We start from the raw sequence: 19,253 nt of genomic DNA on the forward strand, positions 1-19,253 counted from the left end.
AGAAGATCAGGTGGCAGAGGACACTTACAAGTCAATCAAGCAGTCAAAGAAGAACATGCCCTGGCAGAATATGTCAAGCAAAGTGAAGAACCTGCTTTGATTGAAGTCAAAAATCAGAAACTCCTCAAAGCACAGCAGACAAAAAACCAGTACAAGAAAACCGCACTACAAACTAGAGCTGACAGCTGGCACAACAAAACATTGCATGGAAAATTCCTTGACAAAATTGAAGGAAAAGCTGATAAAGAGAAGACCTGGCTCTGGCTGACAAATGGGACCCTGAAGAAGGAGACAGAAGGCCTGATCCTTGCAGCCCAGGAGCAAGACATCAGGACAAAGGCAATTCAGGCCAAAATCGAAAAATCAGCTGATGACCCAAAATGCAGACTGTGCAAAGAAAGTGCTGAAACTATGGATCATATCCTCAGCTGCTGTAAGAAAATTGCACAGACAGACTACAAACAGAGGCACAACTATGTGGCCCAAATGATTCATTGGAACTTATGCCTCAAGTACCACCTCCCAGCAGCAAAGAACTGGTGGGATCACAAACCAGCAAAAGTATTGGAAAATGAGCACGCAAAGATACTGTGGGACTTCCGAATCCAGACTGACAAAGTTCTGGAACACAACACACCAGACATCACAGTTGTGGAAAAGAACAAGGTTTGGATCATTGATGTCGCCATCCCAGGTGACAGTCGCATTGATGAAAAACAACAGGAAAAACTCAGCCGCTATCAGGACCTCAAGATTGAACTTCAAAGACTCTGGCAGAAACCAGTACAGGTGGTCCCGGTGGTGACGGGCACACTGGGTGCCGTGCCAAAAGATCTCAGCCGGCATTTGGAAACAATAGACGTTGACAAAATCACGATCTGCCAACTGCAAAAGGCCACCCTACTGGGATCTGCACGCATCATCCGAAAATATATCAAACAGTCCCAGACACTTGGGAAGTGTTTGACTTGTGATTTTGTGATACGAAATCCAGCATATCTATCGTGTTTGCTGTGTCATAATAATAATAATAATAATAATAATAATAATAATAATAATAATAATAATAATAATAATAATAATAATAATAAGTTTATTTGTATCCCACCACCATCTCTCCCGGAGGGGGCTCAGGGCGGCTCACAGAAATATCGGATACAAAACAATAACAATGTGCAATACATCAATAAACAATAACATGCACCAGTTATAATATTTAAACATTGATCAGAAAAATGAAACACACTTTTTCTTTTACCAAACCCCTTCTGAGGAAGCATTTCATTCAACTCCTCATTCCAAGCCCTAGCTCAGGCTTCAGCCCTCCCTCCTGAAGTTGGACTTCAACTCCCACACTTCCCAACAGCTAAGGTTCAAAAAGTTTTCATGCCATTGTGATGACCCATGGGCCTTGTAGTCCTGCTCAGGACATTGTAATCCCTGTTGAAGATGAAAACTTGGGTTTTTTACCTTCCCAGTCTGAACTGGATTCCTCTCAGCCAGATCTTCCCCAGGCAGATCTGGGAACCTTGCACCTGCAAGAAAGTTGTGTCCCAGAAGTATGTCAAACAACCCCAGAGCCTACTTCTCCCGTGTTCTTGCGCCGGGAGTTTTGTAAACAACAGAGAAGTTTGGAATCAGCTTCGCGCAGGAGTGCGAGGATAGCAGCTAAGAATGTTGCCAATTAAGACTGTTTCTCGTGAGAATCTTTAAGGAGTTTAACATCTGGTCTCGGAGTTTAGCTTTCGTTTCTGTTTCCCAGAGAACGGCTTCGGTGAGAAAGTTAGACTCTATATAGGTGTTTTGCCCGCGTAGTAACTTCGCGGAGTCAATTCGTCAGCCTACGGAGCGAGTTGTGTCTGGACAGCGCGCTCCGATTCAAGCCTCGCTCCTGCCCAAGCCTTGCCTTGCTATCCAGCCTTCGCCTTGCTTCCCAGCCTTTGTTTATCTGCGGACCTTGCCTTGTTTCCCAGGATCAATCCTTGCCTTGTTTCACGGATTTTACCAAGTTATTCCACGGACCTTGTTCTTGTTCCTAGTTACCTTGTTCCACGTTCAAGCCTTGTTTCAAGTATCAAGTTATTTCCTAGCCACGCTCAAGTTTTATGGACTAAAGGACCTTGTCATCTCCCCTCACTTTGCTTGGCAAAGTGAGTGTTTCGGTTATTGGATTACAACTTTGGACCTTAATATTTCCTATTGGACATTGCTTTTTTGGACTATTTCTGACCTTTCCTGAAAGGTCTATTTCTGGACTATTTTCTACACTTGTTCTTATTAACTTTATATATTCCTTCAATAAAGATATTAGTTAGATTCTGGCCTCTGTGTATGGTTATTGGTGCTCTGCAGCCTGGGTCGTGACAGTTTGACTCCGCCACCCTAAGCACCAATTAACCTCGGCCAGAATGTCCACCGGAGACGTACCTGGGCCGAGCGGCCAGCCGATTACCTACACCATCGACAAGGAAGAGGTGGATCGCATCCGCGACAGACTCAACGCCCAGGATGGAGAAATAAAGGGCTTGCGGGAGCGCGGAGTCCGCCTCCCGGCCATGGCGTTGCCCACCAAGTTTACTGGAGAAGCTTCTAAGGTTCATGTTTTCCGTCGCCAATGTCAAGCTTATCTAGAGGCCCGAGATGCCGAGTTTCCCCAAGAAGACATCAAAGTGGCGTGGGTTTACAGTCTTCTAGACGGGCCAGCGGCCAATTGGGCGACGGCACTGTTCGACCAAGCCTCTCCACACCTAAGATCAGCGCAACACTTCTTGGACCACCTCAAGGAGACTTGGGGAATCGAGGACAATTTGGAGGCAGCCGGTCACAAACTCCGTCGCCTTTTCCAAGGAGACAGACCTATGTCTCAGTATATAGCCGAGTTCCGAGTGCTGGCCCACAATACCGGCTGGAACGATGTAGCCCTCAGAGGACAATTCCGGGAGGGTCTCAACATTGAAATGCTGGAAGAAATCTCCAAGGTGGACCCTCCCCAGACCCTCGAGGCACTCATTGATCAATGTTTACGGGCTGAAGTCATGATTGCCAACAGGAAACAGTGGGTTCGAGGCCAGGGCAGTAGAGCCGGGGCAAATCCCCCCGCTCCCGCCAGCGTTCAGCCACGACCAGTATGGAGACCCCCACCACCAACCCCATACCCCAGAGGAGGCGAGGAGGTGCCGATGCAGTTGGGCAATGTGCGTCCCAGACTAGATGCCGCCGAGAAGGCCCGTCGTCAACGCTTAAACCTCTGCTGGTACTGCGGGAACGGGGGCCACTTCGCCAGAGAGTGCCCAGCCAAAGGGAAGCCGGCCGCCCGTCTTGCGGCGGCGTCCTCCACGGAGACGAAGGCGTCTGAGCCGACTGGTACACAGCCGGCGGGGGAAGCCAACGACCGGGTGTAGAGAGGCTCGCCAACCCGGTCAAAAAATCCATCCAAGAGCCGCCAACCGGGGTCCTGTTCCTTCTCGTGGTCACTTTATGGTCAGCAAAAAGAGGACCCGTCATGATCCACGCCATGATAGACTCTGGAGCTACCAACAATTTCATCGATAGAGAGTATGCCGACTCTCTGGGATTACAATATCATGATTTCAAGAATGCCCGTGTGGTGCAAGCCATAGACGGCCGCCCCCTCAAGACGGGCCCCGTAAGTCAGTGGTCGGAACCCACCAGGATGTGGATAAGGGAACACATGGAAGAGATCTCCTTCTTTGTTACCGAGGTCCCCCATTTCCCTGTGATTTTGGGAATTCCATGGCTGACTCTCCACGACCCTAACATCTCCTGGTCCAACAGAGAACTGCAGTTTGCTTCACCGTACTGCCAAAACCATTGCCTCGTAGCCAAGGTATGCCATGCCACAGACACCGAACCCATCATCACCTTGCCAAAGAAGTACTCCGAGTATTGGGATGTATTCAATGAGAAAGAAGCCGAAAAATTACCCCCACATAGACCTTATGACTGTGCCATTGACTTGGTGGAGGGGGCCCCGATCCCGCGAGGGCATCTCTACTCCCTGACTGAACCAGAGCAAGAAGCTCTCAGGGAATTCCTAGAGACAAACCTTCGCAAGGGATTCATCAGACCCTCTCAATCCCCAGCCGCCTCCCCAGTGATGTTTGTGAAGAAAAAGTCAGGGGAACTACGCTTGGTGGTGGACTACAGAGCATTGAACAATATCACCAAGCGGAACAGCTATCCCCTGCCCTTAATCTCGGATCTACTGGATCGGCTTCGAGGAGCTAAGGTTTACACCAAGCTGGATCTTCGGGGGGCTTACAACTTAGTTCGCATCAGGGAAGGGGACGAGTGGAAGACCGCCTTCCAGACCAAATTCGGATTATTTGAGTCCCGAGTTATGAATTTCGGTTTATGCGGAGCCCCCGCAACGTTCCAGCATTTTGTCAATGACATTTTTCAGGACTATCTAGACAGGTTCTTGATAATCTACCTGGACGATTTTTTGGTGTTTTCCAGATCACAATCAGAACATGAGAACCACGTCAAAATGGTGTTACAACGATTGCGGGATCATGGACTTTATGCCAAGCTGGAAAAATGCGCCTTTGATCTACAAGAGGTAGATTTCCTTGGTTACCGCATCTCGCCTCTAGGGCTTTCCATGGATCCAGCCAAGGTCTCAGCAGTGTTGGAATGGCGGGCGCCAACTAACAAGAAAGAGGTGCAGCGTTTCTTGGGGTTCGCGAACTATTACCGCAAGTTCATTCCAGATTTTGCCCGCTGGTCCGACCCCATCACTAGCTGCATCCGTGGAAAGCAGCCTTTCCGCTGGACTGATCAAGCAGAGAAAGGGTTCCAGCAACTAAAGAAACTATTCACCTCCCAGCCAATTCTACAACACCCAAATCCTGGAACCCCCTTTGTGGTGCAAGCGGACGCCTCTGATGTGGCAATTGGGGCTGTACTCTTACAACCGGAGGGAGATCACCTCCACCCCTGTGCCTTTTATTCTCGTCAACTAACCACACCAGAGAGGAATTACACCATTTGGGAAAAGGAACTACTGGCTATAAAGGCAGCCTTTGAAACTTGGAGACATTGGCTAGAAGGGGCCAAATTTCCCATTGAAGTCCACACTGATCATCGTAATCTAGAACATCTAAGAACTGCCCGCAAACTAAATCAGAGGCAGCAACGTTGGGCTTTATTCTTCGAACGTTTCAACTTCCAGATCCATTATGTGACTCCAGCCCAAACCAAGCAAGCAGACGCCCTGTCACGTAAACCGGAGTACGCTGCAGGACGCAAGGAGACCTTTGAATCCCAACTGCTACAACCCGAGAACTTTGCCACGCTCACGGTGGGGAACACCAAATCCATTCCCATTGGTTCAACTTCCCCTACTCCAGGACCCATCTGTGCTCAAGAAATCCGGGCTAGTCAGCAAGCAGATGCCTGGGCGCAGGACCAACTTCGCCAAGGTCTGCATTTTCCCTTTTCGCTTAAAGATGGACTGCTATGCTATAGAAATCATGTTTATATCCCACCCGGACCGGGCAGGGAGAAAGCGCTTCGTCTGTGTCATGACTGCAAACCAGCTGGGCATTTCGGACTATTTAAAACCATGCATCTGATCCTAAGGGATTTTTGGTGGCCCAAGATCCGCAAGGATGTGGAAAAATATGTCAACACCTGCCCAGTATGCCAGCGCTCCAAGATAAGAAGGGAGAAGCCCTCAGGGCTTCTGCATCCCCTTCCTACCCCATCTCGGCCATGGGAAATAATTTCTGCGGATTTTATCACTGACTTACCACCTTCCTGTGGTTTCACCACGATCCTAGTGGTGGTGGACCTTTTCACCAAGTTAGCCCATTTCATTCCCTGTGAAGGTCTTCCCACGGCCAAAGAGACTGCAGATCTATTCCTTCAACATGTTTTCAGACTACATGGATTGCCCAAGAGTTTAGTCACAGACCGTGGATCTCAATTCACCTCTCGTTTTTGGAAGGCACTACAAAAACTATTGGGCATAGACTCTCGCTTATCTTCAGCTCATCATCCCCAAACAGATGGGCAAACGGAGCGCACCAATGCCACTTTGGAGCAGTATCTTCGCTGTTATGTAAACTATCAACAGGACAATTGGGCTTCTCTGTTACCACTGTCTGAGTTTGCCTACAACAATGGAGTTCAAGCTTCTACAAAAGAAACGCCGTTCTTTGCAAACTACGGCTTCCATCCACGTTTCTTCCCCCCTGTCATTGAAACTTCAGAAGTTCCCGCAGCAGAGGATTGGCTGCAGGAACTCACAGCGGTGCAACACCTTTTGCTCCAGCAACTGGACCAAGCCAAGGAGGACTATAAACGCCACGCTGACAAACATCGCCAGCCGGGCCCCGAAATCAAGGTAGGAGATCGGGTTTTCCTGTCCACTCGCTTTCTGCCCTCCCACCGCCCTTGCCGGAAGTTAGATGCCCGTTTCATTGGCCCCTATCCAGTGGTGGCGCAATTAAACCCCGTGACTTTCAAACTCCAACTTCCGCGTTCAATGCGCATTCACCCAGTGTTTCACCGTTCCCTGCTCCTTCCGGCGGATGGTGTGCGTCCTGATTCAGACCAACCGGCCCCCCCTCCTGTGTTGATGAATGGGGAGGAGGAGTTTGAGGTTGAGGACATTTTGGATTCTCGCTTTCATCGCCGCCGCCTACAATATCTCATTGACTGGGTGGGTTTTGGCCCTGAGGAACGCTCTTGGGAAGACGCCTCCACAGTCCATGCTCCTGATCTAACCCGCCGCTTTCATCAGACCTATCCCGCCAAGCCGCGACCTCGCGCCTCGGGGAGAGGGCCCCAGTTTGGGAGGGGCCTTGAGGAGGGGGATAGTGTGATGACCCATGGGCCTTGTAGTCCTGCTCAGGACATTGTAATCCCTGTTGAAGATGAAAACTTGGGTTTTTTACCTTCCCAGTCTGAACTGGATTCCTCTCAGCCAGATCTTCCCCAGGCAGATCTGGGAACCTTGCACCTGCAAGAAAGTTGTGTCCCAGAAGTATGTCAAACAACCCCAGAGCCTACTTCTCCCGTGTTCTTGCGCCGGGAGTTTTGTAAACAACAGAGAAGTTTGGAATCAGCTTCGCGCAGGAGTGCGAGGATAGCAGCTAAGAATGTTGCCAATTAAGACTGTTTCTCGTGAGAATCTTTAAGGAGTTTAACATCTGGTCTCGGAGTTTAGCTTTCGTTTCTGTTTCCCAGAGAACGGCTTCGGTGAGAAAGTTAGACTCTATATAGGTGTTTTGCCCGCGTAGTAACTTCGCGGAGTCAATTCGTCAGCCTACGGAGCGAGTTGTGTCTGGACAGCGCGCTCCGATTCAAGCCTCGCTCCTGCCCAAGCCTTGCCTTGCTATCCAGCCTTCGCCTTGCTTCCCAGCCTTTGTTTATCTGCGGACCTTGCCTTGTTTCCCAGGATCAATCCTTGCCTTGTTTCACGGATTTTACCAAGTTATTCCACGGACCTTGTTCTTGTTCCTAGTTACCTTGTTCCACGTTCAAGCCTTGTTTCAAGTATCAAGTTATTTCCTAGCCACGCTCAAGTTTTATGGACTAAAGGACCTTGTCATCTCCCCTCACTTTGCTTGGCAAAGTGAGTGTTTCGGTTATTGGATTACAACTTTGGACCTTAATATTTCCTATTGGACATTGCTTTTTTGGACTATTTCTGACCTTTCCTGAAAGGTCTATTTCTGGACTATTTTCTACACTTGTTCTTATTAACTTTATATATTCCTTCAATAAAGATATTAGTTAGATTCTGGCCTCTGTGTATGGTTATTGGTGCTCTGCAGCCTGGGTCGTGACAGCCATGAAGCGTGAGGTATGGGTCCCTTACCAGCCCCACCATGCAGTAGTTGAGGCCCAGTTCCCGCGACATGGCCCGGTTGGCGTGCTCCTCGATCTCCGTGGGGTCGGCAAACTTCACCGTGTGACTGAACCAGGTGAACTCCAGCTCCAGGCAGGGGGTCTCCTGCAAAAGGGGGGAAAGAAGCGGGGTCAGCTCATGAGGAGATCCGTGGCATGTCACCCTCCTCCTTAGCGTGGTCAAGCGGAAGCTTAGAGCCGGCTTGGCAGGACCCAGGTGTTGTCTCCCAGATTTAGGTCTACTTTCCTGTCTTTTCGCAAACCAAGATTTATTTCCACGTTCTCAAGTTCCTGCCTTGCTACTAAGAATTATTCTTGAACATTTGGACCTCGCTCATCTGCCTAGCTTGCTGACTTAATTCCCCACTCGAAGGCTATCATCAGTTTTGAGTGTGTTTCGGTTTCCGGACTTTGGACTCTAATACTGGACATATTCCTGGACATGTCTGGACTGTAGTGTCTCAGAGACACCCGAGTCATGACCCCGTCGCCATTATGGATCAGACCGAAGAGGATATGGGGTTTGTGCCGACTCAGCAAGATTCAGCTCCCTTCCAGATGTCCCCTGTTGACAGTTTTAGCCCACAGTTAATTAAAAAGGGCCTTGACTCACAGCCCGGTTCCCCAGAGAGCGCTCCTTTTGACCGCAGATTGTTTTGGGAAACATCTCGCTCAGAGAAGCAGAATCTGAGAAGAAGCGCTAGATTAGCGGAGAGAGCAAGCATTAATTAAGCCAGTTCCCTTGAGAGTTTCCCGGGAGGATTGCATCTGACAAGTTGTTGACTTAGTCCACTTTCCCTTGGGAAAGAGTGTTCAGACACCTGGCTGGAGTGGAGAGTGTAGTCCCATAAAAGTTCTGCGCGCCGGCTGACCTTTGTGGTGTTCAATGTGTCAGTTGAGGAATTCACATTGACTCTAGTTCTGCGGTGCGCTACTCTCGAGTAGACCGGCATTGTATCTCGTCTCCCTGTCAAGCCTGTCAAGCGATTCAGCTTTACCACGACTAACTTTGCCTTGCCTTGTATCCTAGCCTCGGAATTGACCCCTGGAGCTCTTTGACAGATCTTGCTTTAATCCCCAACTCAAACAGCCCAAAGGTTTGAGTGTGTTTCGGTTATTGGATTTAAAATTTGAACTCTAATACTTGACATCTACTTTCGCTTTACTGGACTATATTTGACCTTTTCTGAAAGGACTATTGCTGGACTATATACTCTGCTTATTTTTAGTTGTCTCCTTTATTTCCTTAATAAAGATATTAGATTGTTTATTGGCCTCCGTGTCTGGTTTCCAGTGCTTATGCTGCCCTGAGACGTCACATGGACTATCTTACACTTTTTCTTAAAGGGCTATTGCTTGCTCAACTTTTCCACCAATTCATTTTGGGATGATTATTTGCTTTAATAAAGATATTAAAAGATGATTGGTCTCTGTGTTGGTTTTCAGTGCTCTCGCTGCCTGGGCTGCAACACTACTCCCCAGCGGTTAGATAATTGAAATCCAAAACACCTGGATGGAGGGAGGTCAAAGCTTGCCCGTGCCTGTTCTAGAAGGTGGAACATGACAAGGGGGTCCGGATCCTGGCAACTGAGGTGCTCACCTTGTTGGGGTTGGAGCCCCCCACTCCAATGGGGTTCAGCAGGTCCTCCAGTCCGTGAGGCACCGGCCACAGGTTCAGCGCCATCTTCCCGGCCACAAGCGTGTCCTTGTAGTCAAAGAGGTTGACGTTGCCCCAGGCCAAGGGACAATGCTCCTGCCATGGGGGAGAAGGAGACCGTGAGGGGTTGAGGAAGACAACTATACATCCTGGAGTTGGAGGAGACCACCTGGGCCAGCTAGTCCAGCTCCCTGCCATGCAAGAAAAGCACAATCAACGCACCCCTTGACCTATAGCCATCCATCCTTTGGGTTGTTGTTTGCCTTTCGGGCTGTCTGGCCATGTTCCAGAAGTATTCTCTCCTGACGTTTCGCCCACATCTATGGCAGGCATCCTCAGAGGTTGTGAGGTATGAAAAAACTAAGCAAGGAAGGTTCATATATATCTGTGGGGAAGTCCAAGGTGAGGGAAGAACTCTTGTCAGTTGGAGGATAGTGTAAATCAGGGGTCCCCAAACTAAGGCCCGGGGGCCAGATGCGGCCCTCCAAGGTAATTTACCTGGCCCTTGCCCTCATTTATAATATAATATTTTTATATCAGTTTGAATAATATAATATATTGTATATACATATAATATTGATAATAATATTATCATTTTATACAATACAATACTAACAATAATATGATATAATAATATTAATTATATGTTATATATTACATATAACATTACAGTATAGTGGTATAGTTCAATATAGTATAATGCTAATATTGTGCTATACTAATAATATAATATATTGTATGTACATACAGCTGCTCTTAGTTCCCTTCGGGGTGAGAAGGGTGGGATTTAAATGTAGTAAATGATTTTGGACTTAAATAAATAATTTTGGACTTAGGCTCGCCCAAAGTCTGAAATGACTTGAAGACACGCAACAACAACAACAATCCTAATTAACCTGACTATCTCATTGGCCAGAAGCAGGCCCACACTTCCTATTGAAATCCTGATAGGTTTATGTTGGTTAAAATTATTTTCATTTTTAAATATTGTATTGTTCTTTCATTGTTGATGTTGTTGTTTTGCACTACAAATAAGATATGTGCAGTGTGCATAGGAATTTGTTCGGTTTTTTTCCCCAAATGATAATTCGGCCCCTCAACAGTCTGAAGGATTGTGGACCGGCCCTCGGATTAAAAAGTTTGAGGACCCCTGGTGTAAATGTTCCAATTAATCACCCTAATTTGCATTGAGTGGCTTCATCTACTGGCTACTTTCTGCCTGGGGGCATCCTTTGTTAGCTGCCCCTAGTTCCCATGACTCAGAGTGTTGCTTCTGATTAACTGTTCTGATTTTTGAGTTTTTTAATACTGGTAGCCAGATTTTGTTCATTTTCATGGTTTCTTCCTTTCTGTTGAAGTTGTCCAGATGTTTGTGGATTTCAGTGGCTTCAAAAATGCACAAGGACTCCACCCCACTCAGACCCACTGTAAGTGCCATTGGATCGGTGACTCACAACCTGGCAAAATTTCTGGTTACACAGCTACAAACCCACATTGGGCTCACTGCGCACTAGATCAAGGACTCAACACACTTCATAGAAAAGATCAGCAACCTCAAGCTAAGCACCAAGGACATCCTGATCAGCTTCGATGTGGTGTCCCTATTTACCAAGGTCCCGGTAGCTGACACCCTCACACTAATCAAACAAAACCTCACAACCTCTGAGGATGCCTGCCATAGATGTGGGCGAAACGTCAGGAGAGAATACTATTGCGCCAAATTGCTATATGTATGTGTGTAAAGAAATCCTTGCAAAGATGTTTGCAGGAAATCTCTGCAAAAGAGCTCAGCTTTGCAGAGGCAAAGCCACACCTAAAACAATGTATCGGTTTGATGGCAGATGGCTTGGTTTGTCAGTTGGGATTTTGAGCTTGGAGGGAGAGCACAGAAATAGACAGGCTCTCTGGCTACGGTCAAGTAGCTGATTTAAATATGCTATGCTGTATATATATTGAATGCTGATTGATTAGTTATTGATCCTATGCAACTACAAGGACATTGTACGATTGCTGAACTGTTTATTTGACTTCAACTCAACAAGTAAAGTTTCCTTCTGTTCTTTCAATTCCTCTGCCTGGTCTGAGTCTTTTGCACATGGTGTTAACTGCACGCTGCTGATTCCGCTGTACACTCACCTGGTAACAAATACTTCTGGAACATGGCCACACAGCCCGGAAGACATACAACAACCCTGTGATCCCAGCCATGAAAGCCTTCGACAACACGTCCATCCTTTGTTTAAAAACCTCCAAGGAAGGAGCTTCCATCAGACTCAGAGGCAGCGAGTTCCACTGCTGAACATCTCTCCTTATAGTCCATAAGTTTGTCCTAATATAGTTCAGGTGGAATCTTTCCTGCAGTTTGAACGCATGGCTCCGTTGAGTCCTAGTCTCCAGGGCAGCAGAAACCAAGACTGCTTCAATGTGTTGTCGAAGGTTTTCATGGCCAGGATCACAGGGTTGTTGTGTGTTTTCCTGGCTGTATGGCCATTTTCCAGAAGCAGCATTCTCTCCTGACGTTTTGCCCACATCTATGGCAGGAAAGAATACTTCTGGAACATGGACATCCAGCCTGGAAAACACACAACAAACAAACCTGTTTCCTCTTCACATATTGATACAACCTTCTCTTCGGCAGGCTAAACAGACCCAGCTCTTTAAGACGCTCCTCGGAGGGATTATTCAGGGTCCCTTATCTTCATTTAAATCCTGCCTTTCCCTCCAAATAATGTACCCACTAAAACAAATAAAATATGGTTGGGACACACAGAAGATTTACTCGTTAAACTATAATTAGGCACAAATAATTTAAAACATATCATTAAAAATAGTTGCAAGACCTCCAAAGAGGCTTTTCTGAGCCAAGGACTAAACAAACCATTAAGTGCTGGCATTCACTCCAAGTTTAAAAGGATCCACATCCCAGACTTTTCCAACCACGTTCCCTTATGAAACGGTGAATGGGTGTACTGATAGAATCATATACCGTATATACTCGAGTATAAGCTGACCCGAATATGAGGCACCTAATTTTACCACAAAAAAACTGGGAAAACATTGACTCCAGTATAAGTTACTCATATTCGCATGTTTTCGAACTGCTAGGTTGGCAGGAGCTGGAGCTAACTGCGGGCACTCACTCCGCTCCCGGGATTTGAACCTGGGACCTTTTCGTCCGCAAGTTCAGCAGCTCAGTGCTTTAACTCACTGTGCCACCAGGGGCCCCTAATTAATTTACAACACCATAAAAATCGTCCAGCAGCATGCAGAAAGGAATGAGGCAGTACTCCATCAAGGACTCAGTGTCACAGTGGATGACAAAGCAGCAGCTCCCCCTGTGGCCAGAATCAAGCATACCCTCACCAAGACTGGAAGCTGGAAAATGTTAAATTGCCTCTGTGTCTTCGTCTCTGTCTTTGTCTGTATGTCTAATAATGGCATTGAATGTTTGCCATGTATATGTCCATTGTGATCCGCCCTGAGTCCCCTTTGGGGTGAGAAAGAAAGGCGGAATATATATACTGCAAATAAATCTATATATATAAAAGGGTAATGAAATTTCGGCCTAGGACAAAACAACAAAACTACACATCCCAGAAACACTAAACTTGGCAGCACAACCCCTCATCCATGCCTCTACATTCATACCACAAAAAGAAAAGAAAAATAAAGTCCTAATTAGAGGGAGAGGAATAATTGTTTTTATCAAAATGCTGCCAGTTAGAAGGCTAAGCTCCACCCACTTGGTCTCCTAGCAACCCACTCAGCCCAGGGGACACGCAGAGTTAGGCCTCACTTAGGCCTCTTCCACACTGCCTATAAAATACAGATTATCAGATTTGAACTGGATTATATGGCAGTGTAGACTCAAGGCCCTTCCACACAGCTATATAACCCATTTATAATGGACTTAATGTCAGGGGGAAACCTTTACCCTTTACCTTAGTAAAGGTAAAGGTTTTCCCCTGACGTTAAGTCCAGTCGTGTCCGACTCTGGGGGTTGGTGCTCATCTCCATTTCTAAGTCGAAGAGCCAGCGTTGTCCATAGACACCTCCAAAGTCATGTGGCCATAGACATGACTGCATAGAGCGCCGTTACCTTCCCGCCGGAGCGGTACCTATTGATCTACTCACATTGGCATGTTTTCGAACTGCTAGGTTGGCAGGAGCTGGAGCTAACAGTGGGTGCTCAAGCCGCTCCCGGGATTTTAACCTGGGACCTTTCGGTCTGCAAGTTCAGCAGCTCTTTACCTTAACTACCACCAATTCCTCAATATTTTATTTCCCATACCACTATACTTCGCCACAGCAACACGTGGCCGGGCACCGCTAGTCTATATATATAAAAGAGTGATGGCATCACGGCAGCGGACAAAACAACAAAAGTAAACACCCCACAACCTCGAAAATTGACAACACAACCCATCATCCACGCCTCTAGGTTGATACAACAAAAAGAAAAGAAAAATAAAGTCCTAATTAGAGAGAGAGGAATAATTGCTTTTATCCAATTGCTGCCAGTTAGAAGGCTAAGCTCCTCCAACTTGGTCTCCTAGCAACCCAATAAAAAACAATTAAAAACACTAAAAAATAATACAAGAAAATACTACCCTGTTTCCCCAAAAATAAGACATCCCCAGAAAATAAGACCTAGTAGAGGTTTTGCTGAATTGCTAAATATAAGGCCTCCCCGAAAGTAAGACCTAGCAAAGATTTTGCTTGGAAGCACGCCCGCCAAACAGAATACCAGAGCATGCAGGATCGGTAAATGTACATACCATAGACACATGGAAATAATGGTAGTAACAAGAAATTCTTGATAGGATTCACAGCTTATTTGGTTATGCTGGTTTGTGATGACAACTACTGTATAGTATATAATAAATGTTCATTTTTTTGTTCAACAATTAATGTGAATTCTTCTTCATGGAAAAATAAGACATCACCTGAAAATAAGACCTAGCACATCCTTGGGAGCAAAAATTAATATAAGACACTGTCTTATTTTCGGGGAAACACGGTATAATAACAGAAATAACTAAAAAATAATACAAGAAAATAATAAAATATAATAAATAAAAATATAATTTACAATGAAATTAATAAAAACATTGCAAATAACGTCAAATAAAAATTACACAACGATTTTTAACCAATATCGCCACCACTTTGCCACAGCAACGCGTGGCCGGGCACCGCTAGTAAATAATAAATCTCTTTTCCTGCCCTTTGGATCGGCTGCTCTGTTTTGTCCCAGTCTCTGGAGCATCCGGAAACAAGCCTTGGTCCTTATGGCTTAAGCCTGGCCCCTTCTTCTCCGAGATGGACCTCTCCATCTCCCCCCAACCGCTCCCCAAAGGGACCCACGGCTTGCAGACCCCGCTCACCTCCTTGGCTCCCTTGCGGCCTTTGACGGAACAAATGGAGACACAGAGCCTGGCGGCCCGAGGAAGGTCCGGCAGGTAAATGTCGTACGACAGCCACTCATTCCACCTGGAAGGAAAGGAACAGGTGGGAGTCAAGACGGAGCAGAAGCAGGACAGAGGAGCCCACCCATACTCCAAGGAGAGGTCGGTAATACATTCACTATTACTACCCTGTTTCCCCGAAAATAAGACATCCCCATAAAATAAGACCTAGTCGAAGTTTTGCTGAATTGCTAAATATAAGGCCTCCCCCGAAAGTAAGACCTAGCAAAGTTTTTGTTTGGAAGCATGCCCGGCGCCCGCCAAACAAAACACCAGAACTTGCAGGATTGGTAAATGTACATACAGTAGAGTCTCACTTATCCAACACTCGCTTATCCAACGTTCTGGATTATCCAACGCATTTTTGTAGTCAATGCTTTCAATATATCCTTAATAATAAATGTAGTACAGTAGAGTCTCAATTATCCAACACGCACTTATCCAATGTTCTGGATTATCCAACGCATTTTTGTAGTCAATGCTTTCAATATATCGTGATATTTTGGTGCTAAATTCATAAATACAGTAATTACTATATAGCATTACTGTGTACTGAACTACTTTTTCTGACAAATTTGTTGTCTAACATGATGTTTTGGTGCTTAATTTGTAAAATCATAACTTAATTTGATGTTTAATAGGGTTATCCTTAATTCCTCCTTATTATCCAACATATTTGCTTATCCAATGTTCTGCCGGCCCGTTTATGTTGGATAAGTGAGACTCTACTGTAATAATAATACTAATAATAATAATAGTAATAGTAATACATCACAGTCCTAGACACTTGGGAAGTGTTTGACTTGTGGTTTTCTGATACAAAATCCAGCATGTCTATCTTGTTTGCTGTGTCATACAATAAAATCATAATAATCACAATAACCATAATAATTTTATTTTTATACCCCACTTCCATCTCCCCAGAGGGACTTGGGGCAGCTTACATACCAGTTGTATATGGAAATAATGGTCGTAACAAGAAATCCTTGACAGGAGTCACAGTGTCTGGTTTAGTAATGTTGGTTTGTGATGACAACTACTGTACAGTATAGAATAAATGTTCATATTTTTTTTTGTTCAACAATAAATATGAATTCTTCTTCATGGAAAAATAAGACATCCCCTGAAAATAAGACCTAGCGCATCTTTGGGAGTAAAAAATAATATAAGACACTGTCTTATTTTCGGGGAAACACGGTATCACCATCATCATCATCATCATCATACCACTACATTAAAAAAAATGAAAATTTTTCTGTTCAAGGTTTGAAAGTGTTATTTCCTGTTTCATTGTGCTGTCCTTACGTTGAAAGTAGTTGTTATACTCCAGAAACCTTGTGTTTGTGGCTACCACACACTATGTGAAATGGGTTGAGATTCTGGAATGAGCTTCGTGTATTCCAAGTAGACTGGAACGTACTTACCCTGTTTCCCCAAAAGTAAGACATCCCCAAAAAATAAGACTTAGTAGAAGTTTTGCTGAATAGCTAAATATAAGGCCTCCCCCAAAAGTAAGACCTAGCAAAGTTATTGTTGGGAAGCATGTACATATAATATTGATAATAATATTATTATAATGTAATACAATATAACACTAATAATAATACCATATAATAATATTAGTTATATATTCTATGTTATATATAATATTACTAATAATATTACAGTATAGTGGTATAGTTCAATAAAGTAATATATAATGCTAATATCGTGCTATGCTAATAATATAATATATTGTATGTACATATAATATTGATAATAATATTATAATGTAATACAATATAACACTAATAATAATACCATATAATAATATTAGTTATATATTCTATGTTATATATAATATTACTAATAATATTACAGTATAGTGGTATAGTTCAATGTAGTAATATATAATGCTAATATCGTGCTATGCTAATAATATAATATATTGTATGTACATATAATATTGATAATAATATTATAATGTAATACAATATAACACTAATAATAATACCATATAATAATATTAGTTATATATTCTATGTTATATATAATATTACTAATAATATTACAGTATAGTGGTATAGTTCAATAAAGTAATATATAATGCTAATATCGTGCTATGCTAATAATATAATATATTGTATGTACATATAATATTGATAATAATATTATAATGTAATACAATATAACACTAATAATAATACCATATAATAATATTAGTTATATATTCTATGTTATATATAATATTACTAATAATATTACAGTATAGTGGTATAGTTCAATAAAGTAATATATAATGCTAATATCGTGCTATGCTAATAATATAATATATTGTATGTACATATAATATTGATAATAATATTATAATGTAATACAATATAACACTAATAATAATACCATATAATAATATTAGTTATATATTCTATGTTATATATAATATTACTAATAATATTACAGTATAGTGGTATAGTTCAATAAAGTAATATATAATGCTAATATCGTGCTATGCTAATAATATAATATATTGTATGTACATATAATATTGTTAATAATATTATAATGTAATACAATATAACACTAATAATAATACCATATAATAATATTAATTATATGTTATATATTACATATAATATTACAGTATAGTGGTATAGTTCAATATAGTAATATATAATGCTAATATTGTGCTATGCTAATAATATAATATATTGTATGTACATATAATTTGTAAGCCACTCTGAGTCCCCTTTGGGGTGAGAACGGTGTGATACAAATGTAGTAAATAAATGCAGTAAATAAATAAGAAATAAATAAATTTTAGACTTAGGCTCACCCAAAGTCTGAAATGACTTGAATGCTAATAACAAGAAATTCTTTTTAAGATTCACAGTTTATGCTGGTTTGTGATGACAACTACTGTACAGGATATAATGAATGTTCATTTTTTAGTTCAACAATAAATGTGAATTCTTCTTCATGGAAAAATAAGACATCCCCTGAAAATAAGACCTAGCGCATCTTTGGGAGCAAAAAATAATATAAGACACTGTCTTATTTTCGGGGAAACACGGTAGTCCTAATCTTTTTTTATAATGGTTTTAAACCACTTCATTGGATGTGTTGCAATAGCAGATTCCCAGATTAGCTTAGTGTTTACACCTTATTTTATTTTTTTTTGGTTATTTAATATTTAATGTTTATTTTACTTAAGTGATATTTGTCTTTACTGTTCTAATGTAGCACAAATCCTATGTAAAATCATACTACGTATTTTTGACATTAATATTGAAATCTTTACTATCACCATATCATCATCATCATCATACTACTACTACATAACAAAATTTGAAAATTTTTCTGTTCCTGGTTTGAAAGTGTTATTTCCTGTTTCATTGTGCTGTCCTTACATTGAAAGTACAGTAGAGTCTCACTTATCCAACGTTCTGGATTATCCAACGCATTTTTGTAGTCAATGTTTTCAATACATCGTGATATTTTGGTGCTAAATTCGTAAATACAGTAATTATAACATAACATTACTGCATATTGAACTACTTTTTCTGTCAAATTTGTTGTCTAACATGATGTTTTGGTGCTTAATTTGTAAAATCATAACCTAATTTGATGTTTAATAGGCTTTTCCTTAATCTCTCCTTATTATCCAACATATTCGCTTATCCAACGTTCTGCCGGCCCGTTTACATTAGATAAGTGAGACTCTACTGTAGTTGTTATACTCCAGAAACTTTGTGTTTGTGGCTATTACAAACTATGTGAAATGGGCTAAGATTGCATGAGATAGTCAATGAAATATTAGAGACAAATGTGCTGCAGGATGTCCCTCCCGCAAAAAACAAAGTTTGTACAGTGGCGCAGGCTGGAGAGCAGCTGCAATGAATCACTGCAATGAATCACTCTGACCAGGAGGTCATGAGTTCGAGGCCCGCTCGGAGCCTATGTTTGTCTTGTCTTTGTTCTATGTTAAAAGGCATTGAATGTTTGCCTATATGTGTAATGTGATCCGCCCTGAGTCCCCTTCGGGGTGAGAAAGAAGGGCGGAATATAAATGCTGTAAACAAACAAATAAATAAATAATATATACCCGTATATACTTGAGTATAAGCCGACCTGAATATAATCCGAGGCACTTAATTTTACCACAAAAAAACTGGGAAAACATTGACTCCAGTATAAGCCAAAGGTGGTAAATTTCAGAAATAGAAATAGCTACCAATAAAATTACATTAATTGAGGCATCAGTAGGTTAAATG

General features: G+C 43.0%; 1 protein-coding gene across 3 annotated transcripts in view; it reads right to left on the reverse strand.

Moving 5' to 3' along the window:
- Nucleotides 1-19,253, reverse strand: part of LOC100567364 (phosphatidylinositol 4,5-bisphosphate 3-kinase catalytic subunit alpha isoform) — an 80,818-nt gene that overhangs the window by 18,141 nt on the left and 43,424 nt on the right. For all 3 annotated transcript variants that reach the window (XM_062957441.1, XM_062957440.1, XM_062957442.1), the window contains 3 exons: nt 14,923-15,028; nt 9,479-9,631; nt 7,850-7,984 (listed from right to left, as the gene is read on the reverse strand). In XM_062957441.1, the coding sequence (XP_062813511.1) occupies nt 7,850-7,984; nt 9,479-9,631; nt 14,923-15,028 (394 nt within the window). The remainder of the gene's footprint in view (nt 1-7,849; nt 7,985-9,478; nt 9,632-14,922; nt 15,029-19,253) is intronic.

This window comes from Anolis carolinensis, chromosome 6 (assembly GCF_035594765.1).
Source record: "Anolis carolinensis isolate JA03-04 chromosome 6, rAnoCar3.1.pri, whole genome shotgun sequence".
Classification (NCBI taxonomy): Eukaryota; Metazoa; Chordata; class Lepidosauria; order Squamata; family Dactyloidae; genus Anolis; species Anolis carolinensis.